This window comes from Xiphias gladius, chromosome 7 (assembly GCF_016859285.1).
Source record: "Xiphias gladius isolate SHS-SW01 ecotype Sanya breed wild chromosome 7, ASM1685928v1, whole genome shotgun sequence".
Lineage (NCBI taxonomy): Eukaryota > Metazoa > Chordata > Actinopteri > Istiophoriformes > Xiphiidae > Xiphias > Xiphias gladius.
Window position 1 is genome coordinate 24,974,598 of NC_053406.1, and position 19,183 is coordinate 24,993,780.

General features: G+C 42.8%; 1 protein-coding gene across 3 annotated transcripts in view; it reads left to right on the forward strand.

The window, feature by feature from the left end:
- The window catches only part of caln1 (calneuron 1), a 54,546-nt gene extending 37,281 nt beyond the window's left edge, over nucleotides 1-17,265 (forward strand). For all 3 annotated transcript variants that reach the window (XM_040129919.1, XM_040129918.1, XM_040129920.1), the window contains exons 5-6: nucleotides 10,372-10,528; nucleotides 13,731-17,265. In XM_040129919.1, the coding sequence (XP_039985853.1) occupies nucleotides 10,372-10,528; nucleotides 13,731-13,858 (285 nt within the window). In that variant the 3' untranslated portion in view covers nucleotides 13,859-17,265. The remainder of the gene's footprint in view (nucleotides 1-10,371; nucleotides 10,529-13,730) is intronic.
- The last annotated feature ends 1,918 nt before the right edge of the window (nucleotides 17,266-19,183 follow it).

Here is a 19,183-nt window from a genome sequence, read left to right on the forward strand (position 1 = left end):
CAGGTTAGTCTTATTTGTTTTTCGTTTGTTTGAGGAACTAATTTAATATCATCGAAAAGATGCCAATTATTGCGTTAAGCATACATTTTATATTTTATTAATTATTCTGATTATAAAAAATTGGTTCATTTGCATTTATTTCTGAAGATTTTCTAAATTCAGGGGTGCCAATAATTTCAACCAGGGACTGTACATATAGTTTAAATCATAGTATGAGTTTAGTTTTTCTTTGCTGCCAAATCTAAAAAGTTACGTTTGGATTCAGTACCAGTATCAGTGCACGCTTGTTTTCATTAACAGTAACACACACGTATGGACTGTACCGAACATACATCGTAGCCTTCATAACTGACGGATGCTTTCCGGCTTTCACTGCAGCAAACATACATGCACCGTGATGTTTTTAAACATCATACACCACATATACGTGCGTGGTGTGCCAACGTATGCACTGTATTAAGCACCTAGCTTCTGGACGCACCGATGCCGTTCCCAGGATTCATCATGAGGTGACGATTGGTGTTGATTGGAAACTGGCAGGTTTCTGCAGGAACATCGCCTTTGGGCGCAGGAGGGCCTCTGCATTTGTGGATAACTAAAGCAGAATATGTACAGTGCAGACATTGACCATTTGAGCTATTATCCAGATGACCGTGTGGATGTAAATGCAGTGAGTGTGTGGTGAGAGTGCTGAGCGGTACAGAGCGACGGTACCAAGTACCAGCCTTGTGCATTGAGTCCGGCCGATAACCCCTCCCTCTCCCAGCGCTGAGAAAACATGGGCGATGTTGTTTGAGGTTCTGCTGCTTGTGGAGAAGCAGCAGCAGCACACACCCTCGGGCCTCCTGAGAAGTGCAGCCTCATCTGACTTCGTCTCTTCCTTTTGCCTGCCCTCTGTATCATATGAAGCCTCTCTGCATGTTTTAGTAGAGCCCTTTCCCACATGTGTTACATTTTTTTGCTTCCCTTTTCCTCATCCCAGCCCCCTGCTCCTTTTTGTTCCATGTAGCTTTAATTACATGCGAGTCAGCTTGGCTACCTCAGTGATTCACTTCATCTCGGCTCTTTCTCATGCAGACCGCAGCTCTCAGAAGTGTCAGCCGCACATTACCGCATTTTCTGAGCAGTCGCTCAATTTAAAACGCACATAGTGGCACAAACACACACACACACACACACACACACACACTGGCAGATCATTTATGTTCTTGACTGCTCAGAATTTTAATGATGTATCTGTCAATCAAAATAAATGACTGACTACATTATACTGACACGCCGGGTTTCTTAGGGGGGAGCTTCTTCATTTTTATCTTCTTAGTAATCACAGTTTAGAATCCTTTTTTGGATGGATGGAGAAAATCATTTGAAGCTAAATGCAATTGAAAAGACCTAGGCCACTTTTCTCATTGTTCATCATTTCACAGCGTAGATCAATGTGCAAACACCGACTGAGATGCAGTTTAACCTTTTTCCTCCGAGCTGTACTTCAAAGTCCCATTAATTCTGCAGACAGCCAGGATGAATAGCGAACATGGATGTATGACTTCCAAAGATTGAGGCCTTTTGCTGATCCTTCATCATTTAGTGTTTTAGTTGGTTAGCATTTCCTGACATGGTTAGAGTTCAGCTTTTTTCTGCTTTTTCTAAGCTGAACTCCTCATACTGCATGACTTAACGTTTTCCCCTGGCTTTTAAGCGTAGGCTTTGAGTCCCCGGTGATGGAGCTCTCAACCTACTAAAACAGAGCACCAAATGTGACATTTCTGTGGAGATGATTTTAATTTCAGATACGAGAGTCAGCAGGTGGGGGGATGCCTCTCTCTGCTTTCCCCTGCATCCAATGTTGGATGTTGTTTTTTGCCTTTTCTTAGAAAGAAGAGGCAAAAAAAATGGCAAAAGAGGCAAAGTGCGAGGTGCATTCACTGCACATCTATTCGCTGTGCTGCGTCTTTGAAAGTACGAAGGGGAAATAGGCTCAATTTTAGAACTTAGTGTTTGATGCCCGAGTCCCGATCCGCAAGCCAAAAAGATCTGGTGCTTTTTGGTTGGATTGGGCTTTAATTAGGTTTTGGTCAAGGTGAAAACAAAAAAGTTTTGACCACATTGAGATGGGAAATCTGGTTTATCATCGGTTCCAGGCTTTAGTATGGTTCCTGTTGACAGAAGCTGCTGCTACCCTTTGGGCTTAATTACCTTAATAACCTTGCGCCGTATATTTTCAGGTTGGCTTCGAGCTGCAGTTGAATGTTAAACCTCCAAGTAAGATTGTGCTTAGAATAAATTTTATCTCCAACTTTCCCCCTCCACGTCTTCAGCCCTCTGTGTCTCCGGCTGTCCCCAACTCATTCTTCTGTTCACCATCTCTCCTGCCTTCTGTCCCTTCTGTTCCTTCGCGTTCTTCTTCAGTGAGGGCAATGAATTACACGAGGCAGGGCGGAATAGATCCTCTGCATCCTGCTACTGAGGGCCGTGACCCTCAGGCAGCTCCTCTCGTCTGCTCCAGTCCATTTCATTTCTCCTCCATTACTCATACTAACAGTAATTGGCTATTGATAGCTTGCTCAGTGGCTTTAGGCAGTTCCCCCTTTTTTTTCTTCACTTTCTTCAGATTGCCTCCAAGTTAAGCCGTCTACAGTCTGCCTTCCTTTTGATTTGCTGCTGGAAAAGGGGATTATGTCATTGTGCTCACAGCAAATGAGAAGTGAATGTGAAGTGAGTTAACCTCTTGAAGGGAGAGTGTTGCATTCTGCACTGAGATTCAAATAGATTTACCTGAAGGATTCACTGACTGTTAAATAATAAGCCAAAAAAATACTTAAGATGAAATTGTGTGGCGTTTTTTTTTCTTTTTTTCCCCATTTGTTGATCAAAGGGCTTTAACTACATTGAAGTGTTTATTGGAGCACAGGGGGTACAGACCTCTATAGAGGGTCTGGCTCGTTTCCTCGGGGCCTCAGTGTGTGAAGGGGCTGGTCCATTAGAACTGAATTAAGTCATTTTCATCATTGCCCTATGTGGCCAGTAGTTCTGTCAAGTCAACATTCCAGTGACTGCCTCAAGATATGAGCTCCTATTCATTTTCCCACCTGTTGTGACTCTCACGGCGCACGTTATGTTTCCTCTTTTTCTCAATTAATCTTTTCCCCTTCGACGGCCGGATGATGCAGTAGCAATGGAAACATCATTTCTCACGACGGCTCAGGGCCTTTCAAAAGCTGATTCTGGCCTTATTACCTGTGGCAGGTCCTATGAAAAGCGTTTAGAAATACAGTTACAATGTTCCTATAGAGTTAGTATTTTTGGTTAATATACCGAGTTATTTTACAGATTAGATACTAACAGAATTTAGGTTAATACAGGTGTTGTAAATGGGCAGAATCAAACTGACGAATCCTTAAACTTAATAACATTTAGGGCTACAACTAACGATGGTTTTCAATATTGTTTACTCTGCCGATTATGTTCCCGGTCGATTGATCATTTGGTCAATAAAATGTCAGAAACCAGTGAAAAATCCTTGCATATTGCAGTTTAACAAAGCCCAGGGTGACGTCTAAACTAGAATTACTAAGTTTATTATGATAGGCGTCTAAAAAAAGACAATTATTTACATTTAAGAAAGTATAACTTGTGTCATTTTTGCTCAAAAAACCATTTCAAAGATTAATCAGTTATCTAAACAGCTGCAGATTCATTTTCTATTTATCAGCCATGTATTGACTAAAATTGTCAGCTTGAATGACAATAAATGAGCTGGTTGTTTGTTTTGCTGTCAGTGACAATGCCTAGAGGTGTGTGGAATACATTAAGGCTCCGAGTTGCACCAAAAATTAAATGTATGGAGAGAAGCTTTGAATACAAGAACTGTAAAACAAACAAAACGCTAAGATAAGAATGTAAGAGTTGGAGAACGCGTACATTCTTGAGAGGGAAAAGTGTCATTATGGGAAAACAGCAGATTCAGATACTGTATTGTGAATAATGCAAGAGTGTGTATAACCTGCTTTCTAAATAATAAATGTTCTGGCAATAAATTTACCAGCTGTAAGCAGCAGAAAGATTTTCAGGACGGATGTCCTGACAAGGGATTGCTTAGAGGCTGATAGATGGAATCGAGTAATGACGGGACATTAGGTTACCACTTCTCTCACGCATGGCAGCTAATGGGGACGGTGCTCGCTGGCTTGGCTGTCAGAATCTCAACTTGTTAACTTTCCTTGCACTGCCAGTGTCGACGGGTAGAGCCCGTCCTTTAAGTTTGTGTCTATGAAAATGCCTCTTTTGTTTTTTTTGGTTGTTTTTTTGTTTTGTTTTTGTTTTTTTTCCCTGGTTGCTGACTGGATGAGGATGCAAGCAAAGGTCTGCACAAAGTCTAAAGGAAATGTTCAAACTGTTGAATTGCCAGCTGCAGCTTCCCAAAGTGCAAGAGGATGTAACTTTGTTCAGAGGGAAGAGAACTGTCACTTTCTCCTGGATGTCCAATCAAGTTACTTGGATAAGTTTACAGGTACTGTTCACATCTCAGTCTCATCTCAATATTGCCAGAGTGATTTCTTGTGTAGGCCTGACACTTCCACTGATATGTTTTTGTGTCGGAAGACCGACTGATCTCAGAGAATTTGACGCTTTTCTAACAGCTTCAGAGGCCTTGCCAGGTGTCTCTGTTCATCATAAATTTGTAGGTTTGTGTAGTTAATTCAAGAACCTTTGTTTACTCCGTGAAAATATAAGATTTCTGTCCGTAACACACTTGTGGTCGCCCCTTGGCTTTCGAGCTTGTATAAAATCCTGTCCACTGCCTTCAGAGTTGTGCTTTTTTTCCATTCAAACACAGCGTGGCAACGACATTCACAGATTATAAATGAAGCGTCAGACTGTATATTTAACAAAGAGTACTAGGGCTTGTTGGAAAAGGGCAGAGGACATGGAAGTCTGTAGCTGTGAGCCTGAGTCTCCACCACATTGTTCTGCATTTAACTCCTATGACTCTCCAGGATGAGCTCTCGTCCAGCCGCGCCATGTTTCAAATTGCATTAATATTTCTGCCATTAAAAACAAAGTACTTGCCAGCCCATCGTGTTAAAATTTAGATTAGCAAATGCATTTAATTGGATTCTACAGTGTGTGCAGAGCATTATCAGTAACTGTATAATTTGGCTGTACTGCAAAGGACTGAACTCAGCAGATGGATTGATGCTGGCTATTGGCACCTTCCCACCGTCTCCGCGTGTGAGCAGCTGAACACGCCTCATTTACGAGCGTGGAGAGGAACAGATCTTTCTCTTTAGAGTAACTCCCCTTCCTCATCTTCAGGCCTCAATCCACTTTACAGTGTGAAGAACAGGCGTGCAATTGATTGAGCAAAATCGAAAAAGTTTATGGTTTAATCCAAGGACAGTGGTCCTGCCTTAATCAAGTTCAGTCTCCTTAGATTGAGCTTGATTATGCACCATAAATGCTTTATGATAATTATAGTTTTATTGAATTGGTGAAGAGATATATATATGTTATATATATGTTTTTAAGATAATGCTTCTTCTCCTCAATCTGTTCTCATGGAAAATTTTTTTCTTGGATCACAGGCTTCCACAATCTCCAAACATATAGCATCACAAAATACTGATTTAAAAATACAGTGTAAAAATACAGATGGTTAAAAAAAACAACAACACATAAAAACAGCCTGTCCCTCAATGAGCATTTGTATTCTCAGTGCCACGCTGACATGTTAATCATGGTGCGTTCTGTTAATAAGCTGTAAGTTATGCTAATGCCAGTAAAGGAGGCCAGTCATCATTCCTGCCAACTGTCACTAAACCTGGACTGGTAGGTTGTAAAGCATAAAAATCTGGTATTCAGACCGTTAAAATACGGCCTCCTCATCGCTACCGTTGGCCAAGAACATGGCTGCACCCTCTGTGATGTCATGTCACCCACATCCATTTGCAGAGATTTGTTTAAGCCCTTATCTGTCCTGTTAATCCGAAGAAATAATCTTAAAAGTATTAATATAATTTATCACATTATCACATCACAAGTCCTGTGCCAGTCCCATGCTGATGCTGCGGAAGTGAAATATATACCTCGCCCATAGCGTTGTTCAGGACTCCCTGGGTTTCTAAACCCGTCGCAGCTCTCAGGAATTCAGTCTTGGATTACACCGAACAGTTTCATCGAAATCGGACTAGTGGCATCTCAGATGTCGTAGACTTGAGTCTCCTGTTTTGTCTTGTGGATGTGGAGGAAACGGATCAAATGAGTAGGTCATTTGAGAGGAGAGAGGAGTGGCCGCGCAGTTCATCGCTTACATCACTCTGTCGGGGACTCAGTGCCATTTCACCCCAGGGCTCCTTCTGAGCTTTGACCACAGCAGGTCTTAACAGTAAATGACATTTCCAGCTTCTCCAGAGTCTCCCTTAAAAGAACCTGAGCCTGAGGTAGCTCATTACACTCCAGACCGAACTCCTGGGAAGACCGTCTGACAAAGAAAACCACTGGAGGTTTCCTCTCTGTGCATGGGGGTTCAGTGGAAAACTGTAGGTCACACAGCACTGGGTGTCCTACCAAATATCTTTTCAGGAGTCACTTTAGGTCCGGGGGTGTCATTCTTTTCTACTCCTCATATTCTCTGATAAAGGTCACTCCATTCTTGAATGTGAATATAGTCCAGCATTTCCAGCAAGTCAGTCGGATGTGGAAAGAGAAAATGAAATGCCTTTTTCTTATCTGCCACTCGAGTGCTCAGTGAATTAATCTGTCCTCCAGCTCGTCCGTCTTTTCCCCGGCAAATGAAGCTCTGGTAGTCTCTTGATGTGTGCCGGTGACGGCGTCGTTAGGAGGCAGCAAGGTTGCAGGAAGGTCGAGTAAACACAATTAGGCTGCCGACCCGTCTCCCCTCGGGGAGCTGGCCTTAACTTTAAGCGGCAGACGCTGCAGGATTGCTCCAGGTGGATCCGTCTGTTCAGGACGGGTTAGCGTTTCATTCTTCCTCTGTTCCCCAGAGGGAGATGAGAGGAGAAGTCAACAGAGCTCTGTTGTCTGTCGGACACGTCGCCTGTTTGTGGAACATCTGGTTTATGTTGTCGTACATGATGGGTGATAGGAATTATACACACAACGACCTTGTGAAACTTATCTGACACGTCGTCACACATCAGAACACTTTCACTTGAATACCGCGCTGTTCTCCGTAAGACATCTTGTCATATAAGCTTGTGATGCTTTCATAATGTTTAAATACTCCGAGTTTGATGATCAACAAGGACAGGAAGGTCTTTGGACTTATTGTGGTCCAATATTAATCAAAATTCATCATACTGTAGTCGAAGAATTTCATGGAGTGTGTTTTTTAGGACCTGTGGGCATTAGTGGAGACAGTAATGCAAGTCTTGTCAATGATATGGCCGATCAATACAGTGAAGCTGTTGATAACCTCAACCTTGACACAGTACTACAAGTTTTGTCTTTACTCTCCTAAAAAAGATCAATGTATTTAGTAGTTTAATAACGTTTAATGTTTAATAAATAACTTTTTTTGCGCATTACAGAGAAATAATTAATCCAATTGGATCATTTAAATGACAGTAAACAGATGACTGACTAAATAGATGTGTAATGATAGAAGTGTAATGAACGCGATAAAAGTAGTAGTACTACAGTAGTACTAACAGTAGCTGTACTAGTATTATGGGTTTATTTGTAGTAGTATTAATAGCAGTTGTGGCACTGATATCTGTAGTAGAAGTGGCCTCAGTATTTCGGATTGAGGTAGGATTCATATGTTGTTTAAATGTTCCCTCCTTTATTCTGCAAAGTAAAACCAAGTATCAGCCAGAACCAAACGCTCCGTCCTATCTGGTGGGCTTTTCACCACCGTGTTAAGCGTTTACATGTGCACACTTATGCGGCCAACACGCGGAATAAACATTTTTCTACAGCTCTCCATTCACATCCCGCTGAAACGTAGGTAATTTACGACTCTGTTATGATGCACCTTTTATTTTACCTGTGTCTTGCAAACATTTACTTTCTCCCGTGACTAATGACCCGTCAAGCAAAAGATATAACATTGACCCCCAGCTTTTAATTAGCTCTGATAATTAATCTTTATGGAGGCTGATCAACATTCGAGGTGGGATTGTTGTGAGCGTTCATCAGCCGGTGGAGAGATAACAAATGGTACTGACGGTAAGTGGGATTTATGTCCAAGTCATGCTCTGATTTATGTAATTATCTACCCAGTGGGCTTGCCAGGAAGTCTGCTACGATGCCGTCTGGGATTTGGGGTTTGCAAATTGAGACGAAACTGGGTTGGAAATTTTTTTTTAACAGAGGAATTGATAGCATCAAAGAGTTTCTCACATCTGTTCCAGCTATCTTTGTGGGCACGTAACAATGTCAAGGCTATGCTTTCATCGATATAAGCGCCAACTTATCTCTCAAAGCCAGAGGATCCATTTCAGTAAATGTAGACACACTCTGGAGCTGCTTTATCAGAACTTAGCAGAAGTCGTTCTGCCCTAACAACCCTGAAAAAATGTATTTGAAAATAGCATTAACTTCTGAGAACCAAAAAAATGAGTCCATATCCACTGCTAGATCCACCCGGGCACTGTAAGTTTTTCCACTGCGAGTTCATTCACCTTGGCCTGTCATTTTTCATCATTTTCAACGAAGCAGCGTTGAAAGATTTGACTGGTTGCTACTGATTAGATTCACTGACTCTGTTTCAAAATTTGGATGAGACTTTATCCTGTGGTCCAGTCCAGACCAAAAAATACAGGGTTGCAGGGAAGAAAAAAAAAAAAAAAACCCATTTCTTTGTAACAGGATTGCATGGCTATGGCATCATGCCCCGGACTGTCCTTAAAACGGGCATCAGGCCAGCTGCTCTCAGGGTCCTATACTGTAGCTGTATTTGCGTGTTTCTGGTCATTTGAACGCACCATGAGTCCGTCCTTTGGATCCTGTGAGCATTAAGCCGTAAGTTAGTGTTGTCAGTAACAGCGTGTGAAAGTCATTTTCTTATTTTGGCGACAAATTGGTGCGACCACTGTATGTCTATGAAGCACACTGGTGACACCAGTTGGTGTTGCACATTGATCTACGTTGTGAAATGATAAACACGTCACCACGTTTTTTTTTTTTTTCACTTGTTGTTTGGGTTCATCAGTTCCCCAGATTCTTCTCCTGAAACCGTAAACATAACCGTAAACATAACACTTTATGATTCAGAGCCTAGACCAGAAAAGGCAGACAATGTACGTCATATTTTTTTTGGGTTAAGGTTTGAGTTCTAACACAGTTTGATAAATGTCACCAGTCAGGCCCATTGCTGTGCATGAGGCCAGAGTGTTTGGCATCAGTGGTGATGGTGCGAACCACGAAGCCACTCTGCTGCTTTGTAGTTCAGGCATAGATGGAGACGTCTCACATTGCCAGCGTGTGATGTCTGCTCTGACGATGGTTTCGTGTCCTATATTTCCCTCGTATTAAACCTGTGAAAAAGGTTTTTTTTTGTCACACCTAAAGCTTTCAGAGAGAGAAGAGCTATACATTTCTCCATTGGCTGTTTCTGCTGTATAGCTGCGAACCGTCATGGAGGGCAAAATGAGTGTTTCGACTAGTCACCGGCAAACAGAATTTTTACCAATAGTCTGATAAAATGAGTTGTGTTTGAATCAGCACACACGAGAGGGTATGCTGATGCTCTCGAGTGTTGCGTGTAGCGCTGTTTTCGAGCGGGGCAAGTGATCAATGACCGGGAATGTCTCCCTCAAGTCAAGTTAGAGTTCCGCCGAAGTTTTCAAACATAAACTTTGCACTTGGTCTCTGTGGCCTCAGTGAGACCCTCAAACCATCTCTGGTTTACAAGTTGTGGCGTGTGTGTCTGTGTACCTGTGAGTGCCTTCTTTTGGACTGAATTTTGTAAATGTTCAAACTGAGCAATGGATCAGTCACTTTCAGTGCGTTCAGTTTAATCAAAGCATCAGCCTTGTGCAACGCTCTGATTAAGGTGAATGCGTCGTAGTGACGTCTGTAAGAGGCGCTGGGATGGGCGTGATAGAGAATTACTAGAACACGCATAATGATTTACGCATTTGAGCCTTTTTTAAGTTCATCGTTTATTTTAGCTGTGGGCAGCAAAATCTCAATGTGTGACAGAGTGATGGAGTTTTTATATGGAGTGTTTTATTGACTCTTGCACACTGGTTCAAAAATTGTGGGGGGGTTGCGTCACGAGTCAGTACTTGTTTGGTTCATACCGTATCCTGCCAGGTATACTGCAGCGGCACACACAGTTTATTTATGTGAAAGGCAAACGGTCTCCTTTTTTGAAAATCTCATTTCGTCTCCATCTTCCTGCAGTTCGACATGCAGAGGATTACCCTGGAGGAGCTGAAACACATCCTGTTCTACGCCTTCCGCGACCACCTGACCATGAAGGACATCGAGAACATCATCATCAACGAGGAGGAGAGCCTGAAGGAAAACTCTGGGAACTGTCAGACAGAGTTTGAGGGAGGTGAGCGGACGTACCCGAGCTAACTTCACACACACACACACACACACACACACACACACACACACACACACACACACACACACACACAGGCACAGAGACACAGCACACCTGCTGATTTACAGATACAAGGGCGCTTGTGGGGATGAACGTCAGCCGGTCACCTGCTCGGAAGTGGCGCGGATGAAATATACATAACCTCGCTCTGCAAAACTAGCCATCCAAGATTTATGGATATCAGAGCAGCAGAGGGTATTCAAGGTGTCTTTCACACTCTCAGCATTAAGACAGGAAATGCAGTTGTTTTCTTTCAAATAAGTTCCATTTCAAACCATTTCAAAGCGTTTTTGTTTTCATACTGCGCGCCTGGTTTGGAGTCAGATTCAGTGAGTCAGCCTTTTGAGTCTTTTCTGCTTTTCGGTCTCGACAGGAAGAAATGTTGATCAGGTATGTGTCACAGTGTCAGGTCACTGTGTTAACAAGCATCTTTTTGGCTGCAACTGAGCAGATGCTTGTTGCTGTTAAACAGCAGCCAAAACATATGTTCAAATAAAAAATTGTTACTTTGAAAGTCGTTTTCCTCTTATTGCCCTCTTAACATGTCCATGCACGTCCCGCCGTTCATTCTCGGCCTCCTTTCTTTCGTTTTCTGCCGGTGAGCCTTGATTGGAAAGCTCCGCTGTCTTTTGCGAAGTCAACAGATTAGTTATTATGGAGACCAATGTGGGGAGCAAATGTTTTGTTTATTTCAGAAACAAAGTTGTAAATGAAAAGTTAAAATTTGGACCTTAAAATCGAAAGCATTGATCTTTAACCTTTGACCCACTTCCGGCCCTCTTGTGGCATTTTAAAAGCTGACTAATGCTGTGTTCAGACAACCATGTTGGTAGAGATATCATACTGAAAAAAAAACGTGAACGTGAAGTTGTATTATGTGACATGATTCATTGTGTGTACCTTGACCGATGCCATTCGTGCTCTGGAAGCAGCCAAACAATGCAACTTTCGCTCTGGCATCTGCTCTGTCCTGACACCATTCAGATGAATTTGGTGTGTGGGAAAACTGCTGAGTCATAGCGTTACCAGTTGCTACATGTCCTGAAGGTAGCATGGATCACGCAGGGTCCCAGCCCTACTTTCTTATGCATTCAGACTGTCGTCACCGGAGGAGTTTGCGACATTAGTAATACCGTATGTGTGAAATTCCATTGCGTTGAGATTTTTCTTTCTAGCCCTTCAATGTCCCTTTTTACCAAACACCACCCGTCTGCAAGTATGGCCTTTCCTTGAGGGAATTTACTGGGCCGGCGTTCGTGTCGATGGGGATGGACACAGATTGCACCGGCGCTTTATCAAGGTCCGTAAACTGGTGTGGAGTGATGGCAACACGATGCTCGTACTGGGTTTATGATGAAGACCGACCACCGCAGGATCATGCACAGCAATCACATCTGTTTGCCCCAAGGTCCATGAGTACCACCTGCCACAGAGGGACACCACATTTTACTCGGTCATGGAGAAATCAATACATTGTGTTGCAGCGTGATTCGTTCTGAGCACAATTCATCATACTACTCTGGTGCTTATTGCTTCAGCTTTCTGATATATGAGGTAGCATAAGAGGCACTTGATTTCCCCCTGGCTTCACCTCGCTCTGGAATCAATGTGTGTGGAGCGGAAAAAACAACGGAATAAAGAATGGAACCACTGATCCAAAGAAGTTCACCGGGCACTGATCCGGTGATGGTAGAGAAACAGCTGTCCGGGGTGTGCCTGGCAGCCAGACGCAAGCGTGGAAATCAACTTTGATCCAGGGATGATTGATTGGGTTGTGCACCTGCATCATTTGAAGTTCCAATTGTTTACTTTTTCGTATATGTCAATATGAGTTTTGCTATCGACGTTATTAGCATAGGAAAATCTTCTGGAGCACAAGAGGCGATGCATTTGACATTTCCAGTTTAAACTCAAGCAGAACAAAATGACTCTGCATTGGACAGTTCGAAACCCACCGTTTTTCACTTGGAAAAAATACCCTAAATCTCCCTTTAGGCAGGAGATCCTACGTAGGATTCTGGTATTATTTCTTAAACCCCAGTTCCCAAATCTCAGCTCCCAACCTCCCAGAGTCAACTGTGTTTTGTTTTTTTTCCTTTAAATTACTTTTGCAACACTTCTTTCGTCAGAGATGCCACCAGAAAATAGAATGATCATTATGAAATAAGCAGTCAGCTGCAGCATGGTTGCTTGCATAAGCGTCCCCACTGAATATTCACAGATTGATGAATGCATTTGAAGCACGTGTGAACGTCGACAGTCATGAGCTGGAGCCTGGAAACCAGCGTACACTTCATTACCTTTATGGCAGCAGTTGTCCACTGAAGAAAATCCTTTGTGGATATTTGGCAGTGGTTTCGTTACTTTAGGCGGCTGAGGAGGTGTTTTATGAGACCTGACAGCAGGTTCAGGCGACTGGACTGAGAACTAATGTCTAAACCACAACTCTCCTCCATTCCTCGCAGTCCAGCCAGCAGCTGGCACATGGTCTTTCCATCTACACCCTGTTCAACTAACCATTACTTATACAGCTATAGATACTTGAAATTTAAGCCTGCAAAAAAAATTCCTTTGCCTCAAATTTTTCCAGAGATGATTGTCCGTGTCCTCAGGGAGATAAAGCCACTTTGCTCTACTAGAATCAAGGAAATGACACAATAGAAAATTCTTCAGTATGATTTATACTGAAAAATCAGCGAAATAATCTCACCCCAGATAGATTGCTGAAATGGCGGGGAGTAGGTGGAGAGTTTTGTGTTTTGTAGCTTGGATTTGTTTCTAATGCACTTAACTTCAACGTGCTGTCATTCAGGTGTACTCCCATATCTGTTGTCTTTAAGGGGGTATTATGGAGACAAAAAATTAATAGTCTTGAGGTTGATTTTGCTGTCAGGTATTTAAGTGGTGCTAACCAATTACCAACCAATTAAACACTCCGCACTGATAATAGATCACTCCAAAAGTGCTTGGTGTCAGTGCACCCTTTGTTTGTCTTCATAATATTCTTTCTGTGGATGCAGAAAATGATAAATTCAAAGACATGTCAGAGACGGAAGCTGCGTACCGTCCTTCGATTTGGCACTTGAGGAACTTTTTCTTATTTCTATTCGTCATCTTTCTGTTTATCTACGTCTCATTTCCCTTTCAGTTCACCCCTCAAAGAAGAACCGTCAGACGTGTGTGAGGAAGAGCCTCATCTGCGCCTTTGCCATGGCATTCATCATCAGCGTCATGCTCATCGCAGCCAATCAGATGCTGAGGAACGGCATGGAGTAGCCGCGCTCACTGTGAGCGGGGGACGAGCCAGCCTGCATGTGCATGCCAGTGGGTGAGGTCGTATCCCCGCTGATAGGAAAGGAGCTACAAGGAGTGACACTGAAAACAACGATCAACAAAATCCATTTTTAAAATTACTCTAATAAGCAGCACCTCTCCACCCGACGTCCAATGAATCCGTGAAGCCAGCATGAGGGGTCATGCAGGACTCCTCCCATTTTACTCTGACAGGGACATTCAAGGGCTGACATTACACATAATACTCCATCATCTCTGTTTCCCTGATGCAATTTAAAACAATTTATTAAGAAAAAAAAACAGCAGAAAAACATTGAGTGCAGGAGCTCAGAGCTGCTCGCTTTTCCAGCCAGGTGTGAGATGTTTGTGTCTGCAGACATGTCACCCACCAGGAGTCTGATGGGCGACCAGGGCTGCAGTCTGAGCCCCGATAGGTAACGAGAGGAAGGGGTCAACGGCCCTCTTATTATAGTTCCTGGTAGGATGAAGGCAGAGCTCGCCACCACTCAAGCAGCAGGACCCATAAGTGTCAGGCCAGGGCTCCCTTGAGCTCTTGTGGTGCTCCCCAACTTTTTGTTTTCAACTACTGCGTCTGGGGGCTGGTATGAGGGGCTGGCATCAGTTCATCAGGCCTACAAACGAGGCAGTCAAGAGAGTCAGATGTTAAATGGTGACTCCAGGCTTGGGTTTTGGCTTTGTGATATTCATGAATGGATACAGTGGCTCTGAAGGTTTGCTTTTGGGTCTTCTGTCTCTTGGATAGTTTTGGGTGAACACTGTTCAAAGTGCAAAGAAGAGGTTTCCATCTTATTAAAGGCAAAAAAAAAAAAAAATTCCACCCTCCAGTACTCTCTCGCTGTTATATATCATCTAACTGTGGTGCTCAGTGCGTTACAGGAGTTACTTTGCAAGGTGATATAATTGAACTTTTTGGTCCCACTTTAGTTGGTCTTTTTCTACCTTCCCCAAAATGACACTGGACAAGCCCCAGAGAAACAGGTGTGAACTCGTTGCGTTCAGCTGCGGGTTAATATGTAGGTGGAAAGAGCGAGGACAAATGTATGAGCAAAATAGCAAGAGGTTTACCAGTTGACAGAACCGGATTTCTCCCTTTTAGTCGAAATGTAGCACGTCTCGTGGCTGCGATGCATTCTGGTTGTCGGACAGATTTTCTACCTGCTTGTCTGTTGACGCTGTTACCAAATTAAGCTTTTGCTCTTCGATTCCTGAGGGACTGACACCAAAACATATCGTCAATGTTTTAATTACTTGAAAAATTTTTTCCGCTCTCAGATCCAGCTCCAGTTTGGAAATACCTGTGATGCCACATCTGACTCTTGCCAGTTGTCCCTGAGAATAAGGAAAATACACTAAACAACTAAGCTGACTTAGGAATGGAAGGTATACCAACGCCAACACAGGATTTTTAAACAGTGAAGAAGTGTTTCAGGGTGGATTTTTTTTTTTCAACCAAGTTGATCATTTTTCTATAATTTTAGTCACTTTTTCAGCAAATTGCCAAAAAACAGTTTATTCTACCCTTTCAGTTGTGAACATTTGCTGGTTTTCATGGTCTTCTATAAAAGTGAATGTGCCTGAGGTGCAAGGCTGCAGGTCACGAGAGCTGCTCATTTAAAAAAATTATACGCTGAAAGTATTTCTGCGTATAATGTTGGAGCTATAACCTGAATATGAGATCTGAGCAGAATAAACTATAATATGCTAAATATTCATTTATCTATATTTTGAAACTTACTCCCGGTCGTGTGATAGAAATCACCGTACAGACCACGGATAGAGAAATCAAATCATTTCATTTTAAATCATGTTGAAGCAAATTCTGTTAAAACTTTTGGGGGTGTGCGAACTTTCTCCCAGCACTGCTGTTTTGGCGCCGTGTTTTCCCGCCGAGGTTGGCTCTGAGCTCCTGCACCGACTCTCACCTCGACCTGTCAACCCAGCCGAGGGTCAGAAACACCCGTGTTATCAAGTGCATGCAGTCAATGTCAGTGTCTTCTGTAAATACTGTAACCTGTGTCTGAAGTGTCTCAAGTGTCTGTTGAAGGTGTATCTCTGTATGTGCATGACTGTCGGTGCTCTCTGCTCACTCGGGGTTCGGAGGTTGCAGGGAGGGAGCTCAGCAGGCAGAGAGGTGGCTGCTTCGTCACGAACGCGTCAGGCGCAGGCGGTGGGGGCCCCTCTCCTGCTTCCTCTTAACCCTCTTGCCAAAGCCATAGAACTCCACAGAGGTGAACCAGACAGTTCAATATAGACGCTTTTCCCTGTTCCCACATGGAAACACAAGATCAAACGGGCATTTTTTTTGGCAGAAATATGTCTACCATGTTGGATTCGGTTTGTTCCTGTCATTGTTTCTGCACTGTACCTGTCATCCATTCCAGTGAAAGGACAAGGAGGGCTGTAGGTTTGTGCAAGAGTGCCACCTAGAGGTGAAGAGAGATCAGTCGTTCGTGCTCTTGTCCCATCACAGTATGTGTGTATTTGTCACTCTCTAAGCACTATGGGAATGTGAAGTCCGGCAGGACTCTCGCAGCATTATATTCACAATGTCTGGAAATTGTTGATATTAAATGTTAAAATATGAGGATTTTTATGTATAATGTATAGTTTGACTTTGTTCTAACAACACTGCGGCTAGAGCAGCACTTGTAAGTGAACACATATTTAAACAGTGTATTTATAGGATTAGATTTCTTGCCTATGGCAGAAAAAGTCCTTTTTAACCTGTAAAAGGTTTCTTTCACAGATAATTTGTCAATATTTCATTTTGGAGACGGAGTAAAAAGCACTTTGTGCGAACACAGTCTTCGAAACCTTGTAGGTCACACTGGTTTTAATTTTTTTTAATCTGAAAAAGTCACACTGACTACGGTTAGTTTCGTTCTTTTTTTTAATCTGACAACCTTGCAGCATCAGCCATGTAGTGGTTAACTGGAAAAAGGGTTTTTGTTTATTTGTTCTTTCAGAGGAACTCTGTCTTTCAAGTTTTACTCTCATTTGCGTATGTTTGTCGGGATTTCAGTTTCAGTTACTGCGGTTACAGGTGTACTGTAATCAAACTGTCCCCCGCCCCCTGCAAGACCGGTTGCATGTCTCGATTGCTGAAGTAGTAGAGTTTTATTTTGGAGGGGAACCGCACACTGTCTCTTCAGTGGCATGGTGGTTGGATCCCGCGTTTCTATTTATGTAACTTTGTACAAAGCCAATAAGCATATCTATTAGACAAGCACATACTATACATACTTTGCATGTACAATATTTAAACATGTAGACTAGAGAAAGACTTTAAGTTGTACTATTTATTAGAGGCATAATAATTATGAAACTGTAAATATGGAAATCTGTACAAAAGTCAAAGGATTAAGCATTGATGCAATAAACAGTGTTTTTTAAACATGCTTTATATTTTATTTTACACTGGACTTATTCCCGTTATCCAGTTGATCATCAGGACACTGAGTCGCAGGGACAGAACCGTCAAACCTTTCGGTTGCAGGACAGTCCTACTTTAAAGCCTTCCAGTACTATGCAACGTGCATCCCTTCAGAAGTTGATACGAACGAAGGGACCCCCAAGTCGCTCAATTTACCGCTCAGTTTTTGGATGGACTCCTTAAATACTTACATTAATGACAAAGGAGGTTAGTTAAGAGACAGAAACATACATAAGTTACTTATTCCACGTAAAATGTCTGCTATTAGATGAAGAATTTAAGGGCTTTCGTGATTTAAAATCATGGGATTTTTTTCCCAAGTGTTTTCCTGTATGATTTTACACCCCAGTGTGCAGTGTAAACAGAGCAAATAAAAAACGGAAACAACATGGGCAACACTCCTCTTTGGTGGGATCGAGGGAAGACGCAGACAGGCAAACATATATGAAAAGGGCGGAAAGCAGGAGGTGGTCTAAATCAACGGGAAATAGGACAACACACAGTGAAGTGTATATGCACCAGGGCTTAAAGAGGGAATGAGGGACACGTGTGCAGGAGGAGCAGGGTCAGGTGACGGGCTGAGGCAGCAACGCTGTGGACAGATTGAGGTAAGACATCAACCTGAATTTATCAAACCGCTCAATGTTAAACTGAAGAAAAGTTCTTTACTTGTACCTACAGACGTAATAGTAAGTTATCGTATACGTTTGGTTTGATTTAAAAACACTCAGCATAGAATGAAAAACTCCTTTTGTGTGTTTCTTTGCTTGACAGTGTCGAACTCCATCATTTTATGCTTTTGCTCGTGTATCCTGATACCGACAAACGACTTGTCTGCTTCAGTCTTTTCCACTCAAGCCAATTTAAAAAAAAAAAAAAAATTCATTCCTCTTATATGGATATGTTTAGACGCTATTTCATCTTTCATTTCATGTTACATTTCACATAAATCCTAACTCTAAAAATGGAATGAGGCGTTTGCAGACTAATACTGCTGACAAAATTCAACAGCGGAACAGATGTTAGGTGATTGTGCATGCACACATCACTTTAAGTTGGAGTGACTCCTTGGTAACGGTGTCTTTTACTCCTGCAGAACTTTTTTTTTTTACCCCTAACTTTTCTCTTTGTGACCCTTCTGAAATGCAGCCCTTACAGCTTTGATAAATACAGGCCGTGTCGTAGAAAGGTCCGCAACAAAAGCATTGTCTAGGGGGAGAGACGATCTGAGGCTTGAAGAGGCAGAGCGGGAGACAGAGGAGGCGTCCTCTCGAACTCATCGGTGGATCGATCAGGGAAGAAACGCAGCTGCAGGTCAAAGACTTGAGGGCTGCGGGTTGCGATCAACACAGTGAGGTGTATGGTCGTATATGTGGAATATAAACCATGTGTGAAAATAGAGATATGGCTCAGAGGCCAGAGGTCAAAGGTCCTCAGAAGGGGCCTTGCAGTTCCCAAAGGCAGGTAATGCTTTGTAAATAAAACCATATGTGAGTGACAGTTTTTAGGCAAACAACTGTCCTATTTAAGAGTCGGTGACCAAGGCTGAATTTCAGAGTGGTTCATCGGCTTCACACCCTCTCACGAGCAGATCTGCAGATGCTTGACTTGACGCTGTTCTTCTTTGTAATAAACCTTTATATGCAATCAAGACGGTGTCAGCGGAGTCTCCTTCATCCTCCTCACATCATCAACACCATCAAATAAACTACAACAGTTACCGATGTGGCTGTGGATGTGCGTCGCCGTCGGAGACGATGAAGCCTCCTTGGACAAAATGTGCACAAGTTGTCTGCAGATGCGCCGAGCTACTCTGGGTAAGAGCTTTGTCAATTCTGTGAGCTGCGAAGCCT